At 54.9% G+C, this 17278-nt stretch overlaps 5 protein-coding genes across 5 annotated transcripts; 3 read left to right on the forward strand and 2 right to left on the reverse strand.

Moving 5' to 3' along the window:
- Window positions 1–185: 185 nt before the first annotated feature.
- On the reverse strand, window positions 186–1398 carry BGZ61DRAFT_448236 (uncharacterized protein). Its single transcript, XM_046245448.1, has 3 exons — window positions 1321–1398; window positions 838–1265; window positions 186–755 (listed from the first exon to the last, which is right to left on the reverse strand). Exons 2-3 carry the CDS (start codon window positions 949–951, stop codon window positions 402–404), a joined length of 468 nt encoding a protein of 155 aa, XP_046107068.1. The 5' UTR covers window positions 952–1265; window positions 1321–1398; the 3' UTR covers window positions 186–401.
- Window positions 1399–2966: 1568 nt separating this feature from the next.
- Window positions 2967–3966, forward strand: BGZ61DRAFT_572617 (uncharacterized protein; the record flags this gene model as incomplete). Its single annotated transcript, XM_046256106.1, has 2 exons — window positions 2967–3220; window positions 3266–3966. The coding sequence occupies 2 exons, from the start codon at window positions 2967–2969 to the stop codon at window positions 3804–3806; spliced, it is 795 nt and encodes a 264-aa protein (XP_046107069.1). The 3' UTR covers window positions 3807–3966.
- A 2359-nt stretch (window positions 3967–6325) lies between these two features.
- Window positions 6326–8929, forward strand: BGZ61DRAFT_448240 (BCS1 N terminal-domain-containing protein). Its single transcript, XM_046245449.1, has one exon. It carries the CDS (start codon window positions 6509–6511, stop codon window positions 8612–8614), a length of 2106 nt encoding a protein of 701 aa, XP_046107070.1. The 5' UTR covers window positions 6326–6508; the 3' UTR covers window positions 8615–8929.
- A 3931-nt stretch (window positions 8930–12860) lies between these two features.
- BGZ61DRAFT_492578 (hydroxymethylglutaryl-coenzyme A synthase C terminal-domain-containing protein) lies at window positions 12861–14609 on the forward strand (the record flags this gene model as incomplete). The annotated part of the gene is made up of 4 exons (XM_046250564.1): window positions 12861–12920; window positions 13110–13212; window positions 13356–14416; window positions 14472–14609. The coding sequence occupies 4 exons, from the start codon at window positions 12861–12863 to the stop codon at window positions 14607–14609; spliced, it is 1362 nt and encodes a 453-aa protein (XP_046107071.1).
- A 403-nt stretch (window positions 14610–15012) lies between these two features.
- On the reverse strand, window positions 15013–16804 carry BGZ61DRAFT_448248 (uncharacterized protein). The gene has a single exon (XM_046245450.1). The coding sequence runs from the start codon at window positions 16793–16795 to the stop codon at window positions 15245–15247; it is 1551 nt and encodes a 516-aa protein (XP_046107072.1). The 5' UTR covers window positions 16796–16804; the 3' UTR covers window positions 15013–15244.
- Window positions 16805–17278: the final 474 nt, after the last annotated feature.

Genomic DNA, 17278 nt, shown 5'->3' on the forward strand with positions numbered 1-17278 from the left:
CCTAAATTTATTTCTAAACAATAGAAGATTTCAGGGCCAGAGCGCTGGCTCGAGGGCGAAAAGGTGAGACAGGATTCTGGCAGATGGATCATGGCTAACCTTGGGCCTTGGCAACTGACGTGCACAACGAAAATGCAGTAAATTCAAACATTGGGTTCTCTCATCGAGGGTCAACTAAATGTATTATTCGTATCCCGAGAATTGGAAAGCCTGGCCACAACCGTCGCGCCAGCACGAACGTCACCTTATTGTCTGGCTGATATCTATCTCAAATACAAGCGACATCGCCGGTCCCTTCTCTGGCGCCCCCAAAGGTTCCCCCATGGCTCCAATGTTCGACTTGCTTCAATGGCGCATGCGCGAATTTGAAGATACGAGAGGCGCTCCGCCGTAGCACAGTTTCAATCGAAAACTCCCGTCGGAAAGCCTTCGCGGTGGGTCATGGTGAATATTTCCCCGGACGTGACAACCATCCTGTCACTGTCCTGTGTACTGGTTTCTTGCGAGAATCTAGGGAACTTGTCTAACAAGTACATTTGCTCAAGTTGCGGCAAAAGAGTGCTGAATCCACGGGCCAATCTTTCACGCCAAGTGTCGAGTTCATGGAATGTAAGATAGGGATTACCGTTAGGTGCATGTCCTGCTCGCCCATGAAGGAAACTAGACCGCACTTGGTTGGTCTCCATGGTAATCGACAGTCGCTTCAGCTCAATCGTCTTCCTGATGTTGCTGATTGCAAATCCCATGCATTGATACTGTACAATAGTTAGCCGCTGTTTATGGATTCCATGGATGGCTGTGAGAAAAGGGTAGTCTGTATGGCCTATTAGTACTCACATGAAGGGCCATGATGCCGTCTTCCAGTCTCCTTCCAAGCGGTGCCGTCGACCCACTGGAAACAGATAGCCATTCGAGTTTCCTGACGGATTTGGAAACACTGTCTATGGCCATGACGTTGAAATAAACTCCCAGATCGCGAATTCTGCTAACGACACGTAGCCGTTTCAGTTCTTGGCGTCATGGGACTTGTCCATTCTCAAACATGTAATCTCCTTGTTGAGTTCGCCGTACAGGGATGAGTGCAGTGGGGCGTGAATGACTTTCCGCTGTTCGCCACGTCAATCGAAAAGGAGTGGATGGTACTGTAGTCTGCGTTATACTCCATCCAGTCGTCGTATTGTTGGTGGAGGAAAGGTCCGTGTTCGAGGAGCTCCTTCACAGGAAAGTTGGCACTGTCGAGGATAAATACAAGAAGGACGCATCTCCTATTTAAACGCATCAATATGTGACCGTACAACAGAGGGCATGACATTTGCCTACCATCTTGTCGTGCTTCTTAATCTGATCGCATTGGTGTTGGAGATCGGTGTGCCCTCCAGGTGCGCCGTCTCCCAAATATAGTGGCAGTCCCGCTGTAGCTTCCTCGCGCAGTAGCACACCCCGCACTGGAAAACAGCGTGGCCACGCCGTTAAACCCCCACTTCTGAAATGTCAATCGCACCATGCAGCCACAATGGGGCAACATTTTCTCCCGTTGCTCGAGAGCCGCAGTCAAAGCGGCCAAAGCGGTCAAAGACTTACCGATTCCAACAGCAAGGCACGAGAAGCCTCCTCGGAAATCTGAACCGGCAAGAATCTTGAGTCTCTCCTTGCCTGTAAGTTGCCAGTCTTGTAATTCGGTCCGGAGCCCTTGGACCGGCGTCGGCTCCAGATCTGTCCCAGTGAAGGATGCCTGTCCAACCTGGTTAGTTAGTGCGATGACCCGTAAATGGGAGAGTGAAAAGTGGGAGCACTGCAGGTTTCTAGCAGATCGAGAAGAGTTTACTAAATGTTCCCTAAACCCAGGGTTGTTGAGATGATCAAGTATATCCACAGCCTTCCAAGCAACTCTGAGGCAATCCGCGATGTCTGAGCCATTGAGTATGGTGGCGGCGGCGCTCTGCATAGGTATCGTAGATTCCGTTTCCAGGCTCGTCCCATCGTGGATGCAGAGACGCTTGCTGTCGAAATCTTCCGACTCCAATGCGTCAAGAACAGAGTCGCTTTCGGTTGGGTCGTTCACGGCATTATCTTTCCGCTTCCCTGGTATCGTCGATGCTGCCGTGTGCTTTTTCCTTGGTTATGTCTATGGTGTATAGACCAGGGCGAAAGTCGCAGTCAAACCACCGTGTCAGGTGCTTTTCGCTATTAGTGCCTTGTCTTCGCATCGCCGCTGGAAATCGGCGGCTGCCTCTCGGAGCGGGCGGTGGAGAGTTTCCGGTGTCTGTTTGAGACGCGTCAGGTCTGTTGTCATCTTAGTGTGCGGTGGGGGCGTCTGATGATGCACAAGAGAATGATGCCTGCAGTAACTTGAGGAAGCCCTGACTTCTAAAGAAAGTGAAACGGAGGTGAAGTTAAGGTAACAGTGGCGGCGGCAGTGTCTAATGATGCACAAGAACAATGTCTAAAGCAACTTGAGGAAGCCCTACTTTTGATTGGTAAAGCAAGGTGAAGTTGTGGTCGGCTCACTCACACGGGGGTGACGAGGCATTCGCTCAGCAACACAAACAAATTTGTATGGCAAAGAAAGCAATCTACTCTCTTATGGCGTGCCGCACTGCTTTCAGGCTGCCTTTTTGCGCGCAGTGATTCACGGCATCAAGATTCTACATCAGCAGCCCCAACTCATTTCTCTCTTCAGTCCTCTTTCCTCCTTCATACATTCAGCTTAACTATAACCTCAACATCAATCCCATCGATTCCGACGACTTCATTTCTATTATATGGTCCCACGCCATCCACCCCAGGGATACCGCTTAAAGCAGCAATTCCGACCGAAAAACCACTACGCACGAACACCCCAATTCCAACGACTATATTATCCTACACCATCCATCCCGCGGTGAACGCTTAGAGCAGCAACTCCGACCGACCAAACTCTGCATCTGGAGCACGCTCCCTCGAGCTCGACTTGCAACCATTCAAGCATGGCAGACTCCAGCACAGAGCCTATCCTTCATAGGACTCCGCCAGAGCTATTATCTTATATCGCATCATTCGCCGACAATGAAGGTCTCAATGCCATCACCAGAGTCTCCAAGTTCTGTCGGGAGGCCTGTTCCCGTGTGGTGTTTAAGACGGTCCGCTTTCGGGATACGCATAAGCGTCTTTCGCGCGCCTTGGGTATGTTTATCGATGGAAGGACAGACCAAAACATGGCTCAAGTGCGGGAGCATATTCGGTAAGTTTTAATTATGACTGTTGATGAATTCTTCTAACATAATAGCCACGCTACGATTACGATTATTCAGAACTTCAGTGGAGATTATGTCGTCCCAGGTACTGGGACTGAACATACTTCAGACTGGAGTAATGACTGGGATGTTCAGTCTCCAGCGGACGATACACTGCCGCTACGCATCCTTCAATCAACCCAGTTGATGGCGAACCTACGGATTCTTGCTCTTGACCTTAGACATTTGTCTCCAGCCCAGGTGGATCCCATGGTACTTGCCATGTCACAGAGCAGCAAATGGGAAACGGTTACGCATCTGAAATATTTCGCCAGTGATGATCTCACATTGGCTGCAATTTCCCATTGTGTTAGAGGCACTCTGCAGGCATTGAGTATTGATGTGGATATTGATTCACTGGCATACAAGAGAGCTGTCAGGGAACACCGAGAACGAAGCCTCCCAGCTGAACCGTGCCGTCCGATCACTACGATACTCGCACGCGTTTCTTTTGACAGGAACCCCTGTATTCAATACATGGGCGGATTTGGCTGGACAGGCAATGGTGCTACCTGGAGGGGGGCCCTTTGTTAACCTGGAACACTGTCGCCAACTGTTCTGCGGGACTGATGGCGAGGGCGAGGGCGAGGAGGCGTTGTGGTGTACCAGCCGCGAGGTGCCCGGGACCGTATGTTTCCAGTGCTTTTCTCGGCAATAATGATCGGTCGTCCGAAGTCACTGCTCAACCTACCCGAATTGGAGGTCAAAGATGTCGTCTTTAATCTTGAGAGCAACAGGATGGAATTGCTCCAAAGCTCCCACTGTGTGTCGACCGGCTTGCGGCTTCTATCGAGCAGAAGATCCGGCATGCACAAGAATGCTTTGAGCTGCAAACAGGAATTTGCGCAGCTTTCTAAAGCCCAACGACCGGCTGCGAATCCCCTCCTTGTGACGATTCCCAAGATCCTTCGAAATACTCCTGAGTCTGACGAAGATGAGCAGGAGGCCGAAAATCAGGATGTCATCTTTGACAAAGAGATTAAAACCGCCCTAATAGATTTTTTCAAGAAAGAGGCGCTGCCGCCGGGACTCGATTTGTGTGGGCTCGACTCTTCTCAGCTTCAAGGATTCCAAGATATTTTCAGGAAGGAGCGCAATAAACTATTAAAACAAATTGAACTCAGGTTTTCTTTCTGTCGATATTATCTACTCTCCTAATATAATTGGAGCGACTGGTCTACTGCCGTAAAGAATTTTTATCCACAGCGTGCATTCAATCTGATGACGAGACTGGCTTGGATGGTCAATCCAACGTGGATCCGGATGCGAATGTTCAAATTCTGGGCGAGGATGAGCTCAAGTCTGAAGATACTTCTGGAGAGGAGACATTTGATCCGAGACGGCCGCAGGGTTCCATCCGGGATCCGGGTTAGATATGGATTTTATTTTTATTTTTATTTATAATTTCTTTATTTTATTCTCTTAGGCGTTATCTGCAAATTTGGCAAACCTGCGAAGCGGGTTTGTCTTTACTTTTTCGAATTCGAAATACTACTCTCAAGAGGGAGCCTTCATGACATCCAGTCAATTGGCAAGCAGTTGCATTGTTTTTGCCACTCTTCCATTGAGACGTCCCAATGGAGAGCCTCGCAGTTAGCCCGCCCACCCCTGCCCACTAAGTCCGCCTCGCTAGTTTGGAGGCAGTGCATCGGAGCTACCCTTGGCCATATGATTCATCCGGGAAACATCAAAAGTTCTAGTTTTGTAGCTGGGGTCGATCAACGGTCTAGGGAAATTACTGATCTGTTTACTAACCGCAATGAATTGGCCGAACAATTGTGGCACAGGCCATGATCTCCCCCGTTACGATGGGCGACGAAGACTCTTTATCCTGGGTCTTGATTTGGGCACTTTTCATTGGCCACTTCGTAGAGCACACCGATTGACTCCCACCGGGTGGGCGTGGCTGGTGAAGGCGCTGAGCCACTGAGCCGCTGAGTCCCTTTGAGACTGGCTGCCGCGAATAACGGCGACGCCGGCGTGAGTGTGTGGATGCATATGCAAGGGGGGCCGGGGTTGCAGGACTACGAAGAAGAGGTTCAACCATCAATTGCCGTGGCTATTAGGAGCAGTCTTGGGAGTCTGTAGATTGTGTTGGGAGCGAGTATACGTCGGGCTCAATCCGGTCTACAAGAAGAGGCGCAGTCGAAAACATTGCTTGAGGGAGTCATTACGGCCGCTTGCCGACTAACAAGATACTTGGTTCTATCGGTACCACGATGCGCATCGCCTAACCAGCCAATGGCGGAAGTGGCTGAGTCCAAACGAAGGCCATGACGATGTCTTGCAGCAAGTCGCAAGGGACTAGAAAAAGCACGAAGGAAATGCTTGGCTGACGCCGTCATGCTCAAGTGATCAGGACGCAGTTTGACGGATGCGGTTGTGCACAGTTCTGCTGCATGCACAAACAGACGCACTGCCAGCGTGGCTCACCCGACATGCCAGGGGCTAACATAAGATCCATTTGCAAAGTCCCGTTCCTGCGCGACGACACGAAAAGGAAGCAGCCAAGGCAAACAAGACGTCATGTGGCAAGGCCGTGAAGTACGACAGATAGGACGGGATAGGACCAGGTTGATTGAAGCGATTGCCATTGACGAGTCACAGCGCAGATGGCCGAGACGCGGGGGGAGCGCTGCCTAGACTCCTCAGGCGACAGCGCGGTCTGGGCCAGTTGATGCCTGGCGGAGGGTTGTCAGACGAACCCACCACGTCCACTACAGCATCCACTACAGGGGACAACTACATCCACTAATTATAGCGGACAACCACGTCCACTAATAACAGCGAGACAACCACACCATCCATGCCATCTGCCGCAAAAGACGGAAACCAAGGCAGCATGTAGCACACCACAGAGCGTCATTCATGGGGTCATTCGCGGGGGCCCATGTGAGTCAGTCCGTCTGTTGTCCACTCATCCCTGTTTGCTGGGACCCACTCCCTCCCTCCCGCGCCTCGTAAGGCTGGCCCGGGTTGCCTCTGCTGGGATGCCTCTTCCGGATGGCGAACAACATGCATCGGGCGGAGCATTTGATATCGTCTACATGCATGGCCGATAGAGCCGTCTCACGTAAACGTCCGACCTATATAAACTCCTTCCTGGCTGCGTTTGTCTTTTTATCCTCTTCATCTACACTCGCGGCTACATCTCTGATACCGGCCTCTTTCTCTTCTGTGGTTTGGCTTGGCTCCACTTCCACCAAGAGCTTCTATCAACCAACGAAGACATCACTATGGAGTCTGTGAATACTTCTAACCTCGGCGAGGGCCTTTCCGGCGCCGACCTTCTTCGGCCCCCTCAGTTCGCTATCCTGGATTACCTAATACCCGGATTCTCCGTTTTTTCCTCCGCCATCCACGCGTACATGGGCATCGACCTCAACCTCTACATCCCGCTTCTCCTCATCGTCTCCGGCCTCACCTTTGCCTGGACCTACCTCAGCGAATATGTCTGGAGCATGATTGAGAAATACGGCATGTCCGTCGTACGCATTCGCACCGATGACGAAATTTACAATATAATAATGTCGTGGACGGCTGCTCAACGCTTCGCCAAGTCGTCCCGGCGCTTCATCGTCAACACCAACATCAACTCCCGCAGCTGGTTCCTCTGGCGGTTTAACGAAGACGAGGAAGAGGAAGATGGCGAGGGAGACGGTTCTAACGGCACTGCTCCTCGCAAGAAGCCTCTTCAGTACACACCCTCATTCGGCACCCACTTCTTCTGGTACCAGGGCCACCTTTTGCTGTTTGAGCGTCACGAGAACCGCGAGCAGTCGGGCTTCCTGGTTGTTAGTGAGCGCGAGGAGATTACCATTTCCTGCTTCGGCCGCAACCCTCGCGTCCTCAAGGAGCTGTTGCTCGAGGCCCGCATGGAGTACATGAAGAAGGACGAGTGCAAGACTCTCATCTACCGCGGCGCCGCTGGCACCTCTGGAGGTGACCCCAGCTGGCAACGCTGCATGACCCGTGCCAGCCGTCCCGTTTCCACCGTCATTCTCAACGAGAAGGTCAAGGAGGACCTGATTGCCGATGTGACTGATTACCTCAACCCCGCCACTCGCCGATGGTACTCCAACCGCGGTATTCCATACCGCCGTGGTTACCTTCTCTATGGCCCTCCCGGAACCGGAAAGAGTTCGCTCAGTCTTGCGCTGGCTGGCTTCTTCCGCATGAGAATCTACATGGTTAGCTTGAGCTCCATCATGGCCAACGAGGAGAACCTGTCCTCGCTCTTTGCCGAACTTCCACGTCGCTGCGTGGTCCTCCTCGAGGATATCGATAGCGCTGGTCTTACACACACTCGTGAGGATGGAAAGAGTGATGATGGCACTACTGACCAGACACCTGTTGCTACGGTCCCGTCTGGTCCCGGAAAGCTTGCCACCATCACAGGCGCCCCCGCTCTGCCTGGTCGACTCTCACTCTCTGGACTGCTCAACATTCTCGACGGTGTTGCCTCTCAAGAGGGTCGTGTTCTCATCATGACTACCAACCACCTCGAGAAGCTGGACAAAGCTCTCATCCGACCTGGCCGTGTTGATATGATTGTCAAGTTCGGCCTTGCCGACGCTGACATGACCTCTTCCATCTTCCGCGCCATCTACGCTCCTTATGATGGAGAAGATGTGCGTGGATCTGGTGACCCTGCGCCTAAGCAGTCGGAGCTTCTCGATGCGGACGAGACCAAGAAGCTGGCCGAAGAGGCTTCCAAGATCCGCGCCGAGACCCTCGAGCGTGTCAGCGGCCTCGCCGCCGACTTCGCCGCCAAGATCCCTGAGCACGAGTTCAGCCCTGCCGAGATTCAGGGTCTGCTCCTCAAGCACAAGCGCAGCCCTGAAAAGGCGCTCGAGAGCGTCGATGAGTGGATCGTGGAGACGCGCAAGGAGAAGAAGAAGAAGGAGCTTGACGATGCCGAGACTCGCCGCAAGGAAGAGGAGCAGCGCAAGAAGGAGGAGGACGAGAAGAAGAAGGAAGAGGAGAAGACCAAGAAGGAGGAGGCTAAGAAGAAGCGCAAGGAGGAGAAGGCCAAGGCCAAGAAGAAGGCGGCCAAGTTGGCCAAGCTGGCCAAGCGCAAGGCCGCGGGCGAGGAGGTTGGCTCTGATTGTTCATCGGATTCTGATTCCGACTCTGAGTCTGAAGTCGAGGACAAGACGAAGAAGGACGAGGTAGAGGGTGCTGAGAAGACTGACAAGACTGAGAAAAAGGAGAATAGCAAGGCCGTAGACAACAAGGCCGAGGCGAAGGAAGTCGAGAGCAAGGACGGGCTGGTCGCGGAGAAGCAGTCCAAGGGCTCTTCCGATTCTGGATACGATACCCCCGAAACCATCTCAGCATAAGAGAACGAGTAATGACATCACATAACGAGCATAAAAATACATTGGATCCGATATATTGGATGGAATTGCACCGCATACTACCACAGACCCAAATATCACATGACTGCATCAGAGGAAAGCAACCAGAATGGGCTAGTAAGGATGACGTGGGAGGGCGAGGAATGGATGGTTCTATGGAGAATTGTTTACGTACCGAGCTCGGCAAGCAGCGCCGTCGTGGGGGCATCTGCTGCAGAGATTTCTGCATCATGTACTGTACCTTTTGAGATGTTCCAAGTTGATATATGTCTCAACTAGAGAAAAATTGAACCTCCTCTTTTCATTCATTGGATATCAGCTGACAGTAGATGCGTCCGTCTGCATTGGAAGTTGCACCTTGCCCGGTTTGGACGTGGGACACAATGGCGCACACTTACATGCGTGGATTCACCCTGTCTCTTCTCCATCTTGCGACAGGGGTCCATGTTATCAGATCGACGTAAAGTAGGAAGCATAGTCGGGTCCTTTCCCGTTTCGATAGGCTCTGCCGGACGTGGCGTGCTTCCTGTGGGTGGCTTGCGTTGTACATTCGTGTACCGTCCCCCTGGAGCGGGAGCGGGAGAGGGATATTCGGCAGTCGACCGGAGCTGCTTAGGTAGCCAAGGCGGGAGACGGAGGGGACATGGGGGGCGTCATGGAGACGATGAATGGTTGACGACGGGCCCCGTGGGACAATTGGAAAAGTGCAGACAAATGCCATGACCATGACGTGCCGAAGCGGGCAGACGAAGTGGCTCCCGCTTGTCCCGGCCGGCGTACGGAAGCGATGCGGCTTAGACTCAAGTTAGAAGATGGGTACCAGGCGCCTTACGTACAACGTGCCCCTGCCGGCTTGCCCTGCCTCCTGGGACGAGCTGAACGAACGGCCAGGCATGAAGCAGTCTGACTGGTGCCTGGGATGCAGATGCAGGTCTGCTGCACGTTGATTATCTTGGTGGGATGGAGCCCGGAGCTAGTTTGCAAGAGGCGTACTGCGTAGCGGGCGGGTTGCGAGCGAGGGGCCTGGAACTAGCGGGATCAGCACTAGATGACCCACGCCGAGCAACGGAACGAGAGGATTTTGGCTGGTGGCGGGTGGGTGGTGAGTTGAATGTTTCGGTTTGCTGCGAATGGTTGCGTTTGACGAGGGACAAACCGGGAGCCACGGCGCTAGCGAGGCGTCGTTTTAGCATGGGATGGGGATAGGAGAGGGAAATAATGTCCTCATCGGCCCAGGGATCAGGTGTGGATGGTTATGGCTCGGTGGGAAGTGGGAAGATGAGGGGAAGAGGTGGTGATGATGGAGACGACAGAGTTGACGATGGGGGCGGCTGAGATATACGTTATATAATGCAAGGCGGTCGTTGCTGCGGATAGATCTAGCTAGATAGACCATTGATTCCGAAGGAACTGAGATAAGGCAGGAACTGAGACAACGCAGGAACGTGGGAATGTCTTAGGTAGTCAAGTGGAGGCGGGACACGAGAGACAAGAGTTGCGTGATCCCAAAGATGTGTGTTCAACCGAGGGCATTAAGACGGCGGGTAACAAGGGTAGACGCGCTATGTTTGGGGCGTTGTGGCGGGCTGCCGATGTGGGATGGAGGGGCATCTGATAAAAAAAAATGCCTCCACGAGGTTGAGACAAGATGGAGATGGTGGATAATGCCGACGGCAGATGCAGACAAGAGGAATTAGGGAGGGTGTGTGGGACGGTTCCTAGCTGGTCCATGAGCAAGGGAGGGGAACAATGGCGACGGCTGAATGCACGTGGAAGCAGGAGTATGAGGCGTTACATATTGTTCTTTGGGGTTGAGTCTAGGCGGTGGGAGTTGGGAAGCAGTCAAGGGAAGTCCTGGGACAATAGAAAATATTTAGAGCGTCAGACATGGGAAACTATGAGAGTTGATGTTGACGATGGTATGGCGATGGCCGAAACCTAGGCCCGTGGTGGTGAGGGGCAGAAAAAAAAACGTCAGGCAATGGAGGCAAATGCAGGTGTATAGTGGGGCTGTACAGGTCTGTATCACAGCTTGCGGTTGTGGTTTATTAGGGAGTATTGGAGGGCAAAACTCTGAGGTCAAGAGCAAGGATACGGGGGTTTCTCAACCACTGGGTAGATTGAAGAATGCGTAGCGGTAGTCCGTATTTTTGCTCTTGATGTCAGAGCTTTGTCTCTCGCTCATGTAGAGCAATACATACCTTGGTGCTTGCCATGCCCCGCGGCGACAAAAAAATAAAAATAAAAGTTATTAGGAAATAAATACCAGAATTAGTCTTCTAAATAATTTACTGGAATAGTACCTAGATACCCAATTATCAACGGGATTGAAGCATATGCCTAGTTATGTGTGCGAGTAGGTAGCAATACGCGTGTGTGCGAACCCCTCCAGCTCCTCATCGCCCCTGTCCGCCGACGGGCTTGTCTCGATCCCCCTGCGTCTCCCCGTCCCGCAGGCCGGGCTTGTGGTTTAGGTGCCCTGGAGAGCTCTTCAGCAGCACTCCCCGCCCGGCTGGTTTTTGTTTTTGGGCAATTTGTCTCGGCTTTTGTCTCTGGATGAGAAACAGAAAACCGCCCGATGTGGATCACCCAGGCCGGATCCCGTCCACGGCGGGGGTGGAGTGAGTTTCGTAGGAGCCTGTGAGAGTGCGGCATCGGATCAGATAACTCATGTGATGGACGGTGGTTTTAGTACGCTTTTTGAGTGAGGAGGATGGATGTGCGGGTACATGGCGTGTACTTGGGGGAACATTGAGGGAACCGGGCGAGCGGTAGGTTTGACGATTTCCGTTATGGGGGAGGTTGGTGCTTAACGGCCGTGGTGATGAACGAATGGGTTTGGGAGGAGAGACGGATGAGATGAGAGGCAGTGGAAGTGAGTGATTCTCGGCTAGCCAAAACAACAGCCCGGACGGAGATGTAGATGCAGGCACAGGCAGACACAGATAGAGACGCATCGTATTCGCAAACCCAACAAGCACCACTGACGCACTCACGCGCCCTCACTCACGTACCCACGACGCACCAAAGCACTGAAGCACCCACGCACCGACACAGGTATAAATTGCTTCCGTCTTCCCCTCCTCTTCGCCGGTGGCCTCATTCATTCTCCCCTCGCGACGCCATTGCATCCGTCTCGTCTTCGAATTCTCTCTCACATCCGCTCCCCGTCAGTGACGTGCTGTGTAAGTCCCCCTCTCTTCTCTTCCCCTACCCACCCCCCGGCCACCTCACAGGGACCCTGTTTTCCGTCATCTCCACTCCCGTGGTACAACCGCCCGCCACCAAACCAACGCCCCCTCCAGTCACTCTCCACAACTGTGCCAACCCAACCCGAACAAGGATGCGCCCGCCCGCCAGCCATCCTACCACAACTCGCCCAGCCCACGTTTTTTCTTCTTCCTTCTTAGGCGCGCCCCTGGCAGCAGGAGTGCCCAGCTTGGCCAGCATGTCTCTGGCTGCAGCAAGGTGCAGGCTGCTTGTGGCTGGGTGGCCGCGCAGCTTCTGTGTCTCGTCTCGTCTCCTCGTCTCCTTTCCCCCCTACCACATCCCTCATACCACATGGGGCATAACACAAATCTTGCCGCACACCACATGCCACACGGCACGGCAACTGCACTGGTGCACCGCCCAGCTCGCCAGGCCAGGCCAACTAAGGTCCCTCCAGTGGCAGCCTGCAAAGGGCGGTGAATTAACCCTCACCAATTCTCGGTTCCGGGACTGTAAACACACGCACGCACGCACGCGCGCAGAGTGACAAGTGAAAAAAAAAAAGCCACTAGCTAACTCAACAAGTACGGATAAGGCCCGTTTTAGTCCCCCCCCTTGTTCCTTGGTCCCCTGGCAGTTCTGGCAGTCTGGGAGTCTGGCTATCGACTTGTTGCCGTTCTGTACCGGCCGAGATCTAAACCAGGTTCCATCCAATCTCAATCCTTTGTCCAAGGCCACAAACCGCCCCGAAGTCCCCCAATCCCAATCTCGCCCCGTCCTCCGTCCTCCGATTCCTTCCATAGGTAGCCCCTCCTCTACTACGAATACGTACCTAAGGTATCCTCTATCCTCCTCCATCCTCCATCCTCCACCCCCCTACGCCCTTTTACTCCTCCCACTCCTCCTACCACTCCTATTATTCTACTTCAACCTCCTCCTCCGCCATCTCTCTTTCTCCCTCTCCCTCTCTTCCTCTCAAGACATTCCCCGTTGCTCGCCCTCAAACAACTCTCCCACGATGGCCTCCCGACCCCAGAACATTGGCATCAAGGCCATTGAGATCTACTTTCCCAGCCAGGTAAGGGTTCTCTCGCTGCTCCGTGCGAGCTGCAGTCTGCAACGTCGACCCCTCCTCTCACCTCTGCCCTGTGTTGCGTCGCCGCCGGTGTCGTGTGCCCCTCATTCACCCAACTTTTTTTTTTTGCCCCTCGTCCGCCGTTTTGAATGCTTCGGGCGCGAGCTGACCACCACTTTTCCACTCGTTTAGTATGTCGAACAGACCGAGCTCGAGAAGTTCGATGGCGTCAGCACCGGCAAGTACACCATTGGCCTCGGCCAGACCAAGATGAGCTTCTGCGATGATCGCGAGGGTATGTCTCTTCCCTCCCTCCTTGAACGCCATTTCCTCTCGATTCCCGTCGAGAAAAGGGCTCCAAGTGCTCTACGAGCTCTCATTGCCTCCAGCGCAAAAAACATGCAAAAGACCAACACAGCTGACATGGATCCCCCCCAGACATCTACTCCTTCGCCCTCACCGCCACCGCCAACCTCCTCAAGAAGTACAAGATCGACACCAACTCCATTGGCCGCCTCGAGGTCGGTACCGAGACCATGCTAGACAAGTCCAAGTCGGTCAAGTCCGTCCTGATGCAGCTCTTTGGCGACAACACCGACATTGAGGGTATCGACACCATCAACGCCTGCTACGGCGGCACCAACGCCGTCTTCAACACCGTCAACTGGATCGAGAGCTCCGCCTGGGACGGCCGCGACGGCATTGTCATCGCCGGTGACATTGCCCTCTACGCCAAGGGCAACGCCCGTCCCACCGGTGGTGCCGGCGCCGTCGCCCTCCTCATCGGCCCCAACGCCCCCATCGTCATGGAGCCCGGTCTGCGAGGCAGCTACATGCAGCACGCCTACGACTTCTACAAGCCCGACCTGACCAGCGAGTACCCCTACGTCGACGGCCACTACTCCCTCACCTGCTACACCAAGGCCCTCGACGCCGCCTACCGCGCCTACTGCAAGCGCGAGGCCAAGCAGGCCACCAACGGCACCACCAACGGCGACTCTGCCAAGACCAGCCTGGACCGCTTCGACTACCTTGCCTTCCACGCCCCCACCTGCAAGCTCGTCCAGAAGTCGTACGCCCGCCTCCTGTACCACGACTACCTCGCCAACGCCGACTCCCCGGCCTTTGCCGACGTCGCCCCCGAGCTGCGCGACATGGACTACGAGAAGTCCCTGACCGACAAGGCCGTCGAGAAGACCTTCATGGGTCTCACCAAGAAGCGCTTCCAGGAGCGCGTCAACCCCGCTATCCAGGTCGCTACCCTGTGCGGTAACATGTACTGCGGCAGCGTCTGGGGTGGCCTTGCTAGCTTGATTAGCATGGTCGACAACAAGGCTCTCGAGGGCAAGCGCATTGGTCTCTTCAGCTACGGTTCCGGCCTGGCTGCCAGCTTCATGTCCTTCCGCATCAACGGAAGTGTCGAGAACATCTCCAACGTCCTGGACCTCCCCAGCCGTCTCGAGGCCCGCCGTTCCGTCTCCCCCGAGACCTACGACCAGGCAAGTTCTCACCTCTTTTTACCTTGATTCACACGAACTAACCAATTCTGTACAGATGTGCGACCTCCGAAAGCAGGCCCACCTCCAGAAGGACTTCGTCCCCAAGGGCGAGATCTCCACCATTGCCCCCGGCACCTACTACTTGACCAAGGTCGACGACATGTTCAAGCGAGAGTACGCCATCCAGGCATAAAGGTCCCTTAACGCCTGATGATGACCCTTCCGCTTCTCGTCCCATCATTTCTACCCCAGGGATATTCTTTTTTTGCTTAGTCGGCCTGGCTCTGCGCCCATGCTGCCAGGGCCCGGGGGACATTGCGTATAACCATGACGACTTTCACGGAGGAAATAGATGCATTGGGAGGCGAACCGCAGCTATTTGATGATGATGATAGACTTGCACGCGCGCAGAAGGGATTTGCGCCAAAGGCCCCTTAATTGAGCCTCATGTGGTGGCGAGAACACCACGGGCTTGTGTAAATACCGGTGGCCGCGGCGCTCCCCTGCCAGTTCACTTGTTGGAAGCTTGTTAATGGCCCCCATATAGATGATTACTTGGCGCTGAGAAAGATTTCGATATTTAGGAATACAAGACTTTCTATTACTGTATGCTTTTTGTGCCTGTTGCTTCAGTATTGTACACGCTGGTCTATTTGTCTCTTGAGTGACGTTCTAATATTGTTACGTTCTATCCAAGCCAAACGAAGTTGCAGCCCTTATCTTTTTGCCATATGTCGTACAACCATACATGAGACCTTTCCTTCAATCGTCTTTTATTCTCATCCATCTTTTCACCTATCCAGGGTATCCCAATGCTCAATTCGTCGTCTATTTCTCCTCCTTGTACTTCCACTCCGCTCTTCGGTGCAGCATGTAGTCCTTGCTCGTGATGCTCTTCCAGATGCCGTACAGGCCGCCGAAAGGCCGCTGGCCCTTGAGGGACTGCTTCAGGCGGCGGCTCTGCTCCTTGCGGGCCTCGACGTCGACCTTGACCTTGTTGTAGACGGTGGGCAGCGTGGCAGCGTGGTATTTCTCGCGCAGGGCGTCGTACCACGGGCGGTTGCCGTACACCTTCCAGAAGTCGTCCTCGTCGTAGTAGGTGTGCGCGTACAGCCACTTCATGCCCCCCAGCTCAGCGAGCTTGGCCTCGAGGGCGCGGTTCTTGGCGACGAACTCGTCCTGGTCGACGGGGCCCCAGCCCCAGAGGCCGATGTTCAGCGAGGGAGGGGTGGTGACGGTGCCGTCGGCGGCAGTCTCGGTCTCGCCCGTGTGCGGGTGGAAAGTCGGCGGCGCGGTCTGCTTGAGGGGGCAGAGCCACAGCGGCCAGATGTTGAAGTTCTCGGCGGTGTAGTCGACAAACTTCTCGGCGGTGCGATAGGGGAGGCCGAGGTCCTGGACGATGAAGCGGGCCGACTCACCCGAGGCGTGGAGGGCGCGGTACAACATGCGGGTGTGGAGGAAGTCGTCGAGGAACCAGCGGAAGAAGCGGTTGAATGGCACGCCCTTGAAGTAGGTGAAGCCGGCGACGCCTACCCAGAAGCCGCCACGGTCGTAGCGGAACAGGTATTCGGGGAGGGGGATGTAGTCGACGGGGGACGAGGATTCGGACGATTGAACGGCGGCCGGGCCGGCGGAGGGAGCGTCGCGGGTGCGGTCCTGGACGTGGAGGTAGTACCACGGGTCCCAAGCGCCGCTGAAGGTCTGGATGGACTGGTCGGCAGGCTTCTCGTTGGTCAGCTCGCCGGTGACGATGACGCCGTGGTCCTTGGAGAAGAGGATGCCGTCGACGTAGTCGTTGGCCGGGTTCTCGGCTTCGGCGCGGACGCGGGCGACGGCCTCGGCCACGCTGTTGGTGCGGTGGTACGTCGTCTTGACAAACTTCTTGGCCTCCATCAGCTGCAGCTCGATCAGCGTGGTGACGCCAAGGGTGCCGACAGCGCCGGCAGCGCCGCGGAACAGGTCGGCACGCTCCTCGCGGGACGCGGTGACGACGTCGCCGTTGCCGAGCACCATCTCGACCGAGTTGATGGTGTCGTTGAAGAAGCCGTGCTTGAACGAGGAGCTCTCGCCGGCCGTGCCCGCGAAGCCGCCGCCAGCCGTGATGCCGGGGAACTCCATGACGACGGGCGGCACGAGGCCGTGGCGCAGGGTGGACTCGACGAGGCGGTCCATGGGCACGTTGGGCTCGACGAGGGCGGTGCGGGCGGCCACGTCGACGCTCAGCACGTTGGCGAGGGCGCTGATGTCGACGGCGCGGGCGTGCTGCTGCGGCCGCGTGCTGTTGGTCGAGCCGTGGAAGATGCGGTAGGGCTCGCGGCGCTCGAAGTAGCCGCGCACGGCGGCGGCGATCTTGCCGACGGCCTGCTTGTGACGCTCCATGGCGGGCGGGGGCGCGGGGAGGGGGCCGGAGGGGTGGTGCGGGAGGGCAATTGGGATTGCCGGCGGTGGTGTTGAGGAGGAGGAGGATGGGACGTTGAAGCCAGAGCTGTGAGCAAGGTATCGCAGGCTTTCTTGGCGGGGGCCGATTGTGGCCGAAGCTCCGGCTGTGGGGGTGGAGCCGGGATTGTCATCGGAACAATGAACCGCTAACTGGAATTGCACTCGCTGTGTCATATCAAATCGGATGAATTGCTATGGAGATGAATATTACTCAGTATATGGCTTGGTAATTACTCATGAGATATCGCCGGTTCAATGATGTTGTGTTGGAAGGAGTAGCACGGTTGAGGAGAGTGATTGCGTATGGACGATGTAACAATGTATCTCAAGCTTCACCTCAATACCGCACATCTCTACAAAGCCATTATATTAACGCAGGTAAATAACTGAAAATTCTCTAGCATACTTTGATCTGCTGCCTCA

This window comes from Ilyonectria robusta (assembly GCF_021365365.1).
Source record: "Ilyonectria robusta strain PMI_751 chromosome Unknown BGZ61scaffold_6, whole genome shotgun sequence".
Classification (NCBI taxonomy): Eukaryota; Fungi; Ascomycota; class Sordariomycetes; order Hypocreales; family Nectriaceae; genus Ilyonectria; species Ilyonectria robusta.

Coding starts and splice junctions, on each gene's coding strand:
- BGZ61DRAFT_448236 (XM_046245448.1), bottom strand. CDS start 951: ATGGCCATAGACAGTGTTTCCAAATCCGTCAGGAAACTCGAATGGCTA. Junction 756..837: donor ACGGCATCATGGCCCTTCAT/GTGAGTACTAAT, acceptor ACTATTGTACAG/TATCAATGCATGGGATTTGC.
- BGZ61DRAFT_448240 (XM_046245449.1), top strand. CDS start 6,509: ATGGAGTCTGTGAATACTTCTAACCTCGGCGAGGGCCTTTCCGGCGCC.
- BGZ61DRAFT_448248 (XM_046245450.1), bottom strand. CDS start 16,795: ATGGAGCGTCACAAGCAGGCCGTCGGCAAGATCGCCGCCGCCGTGCGC.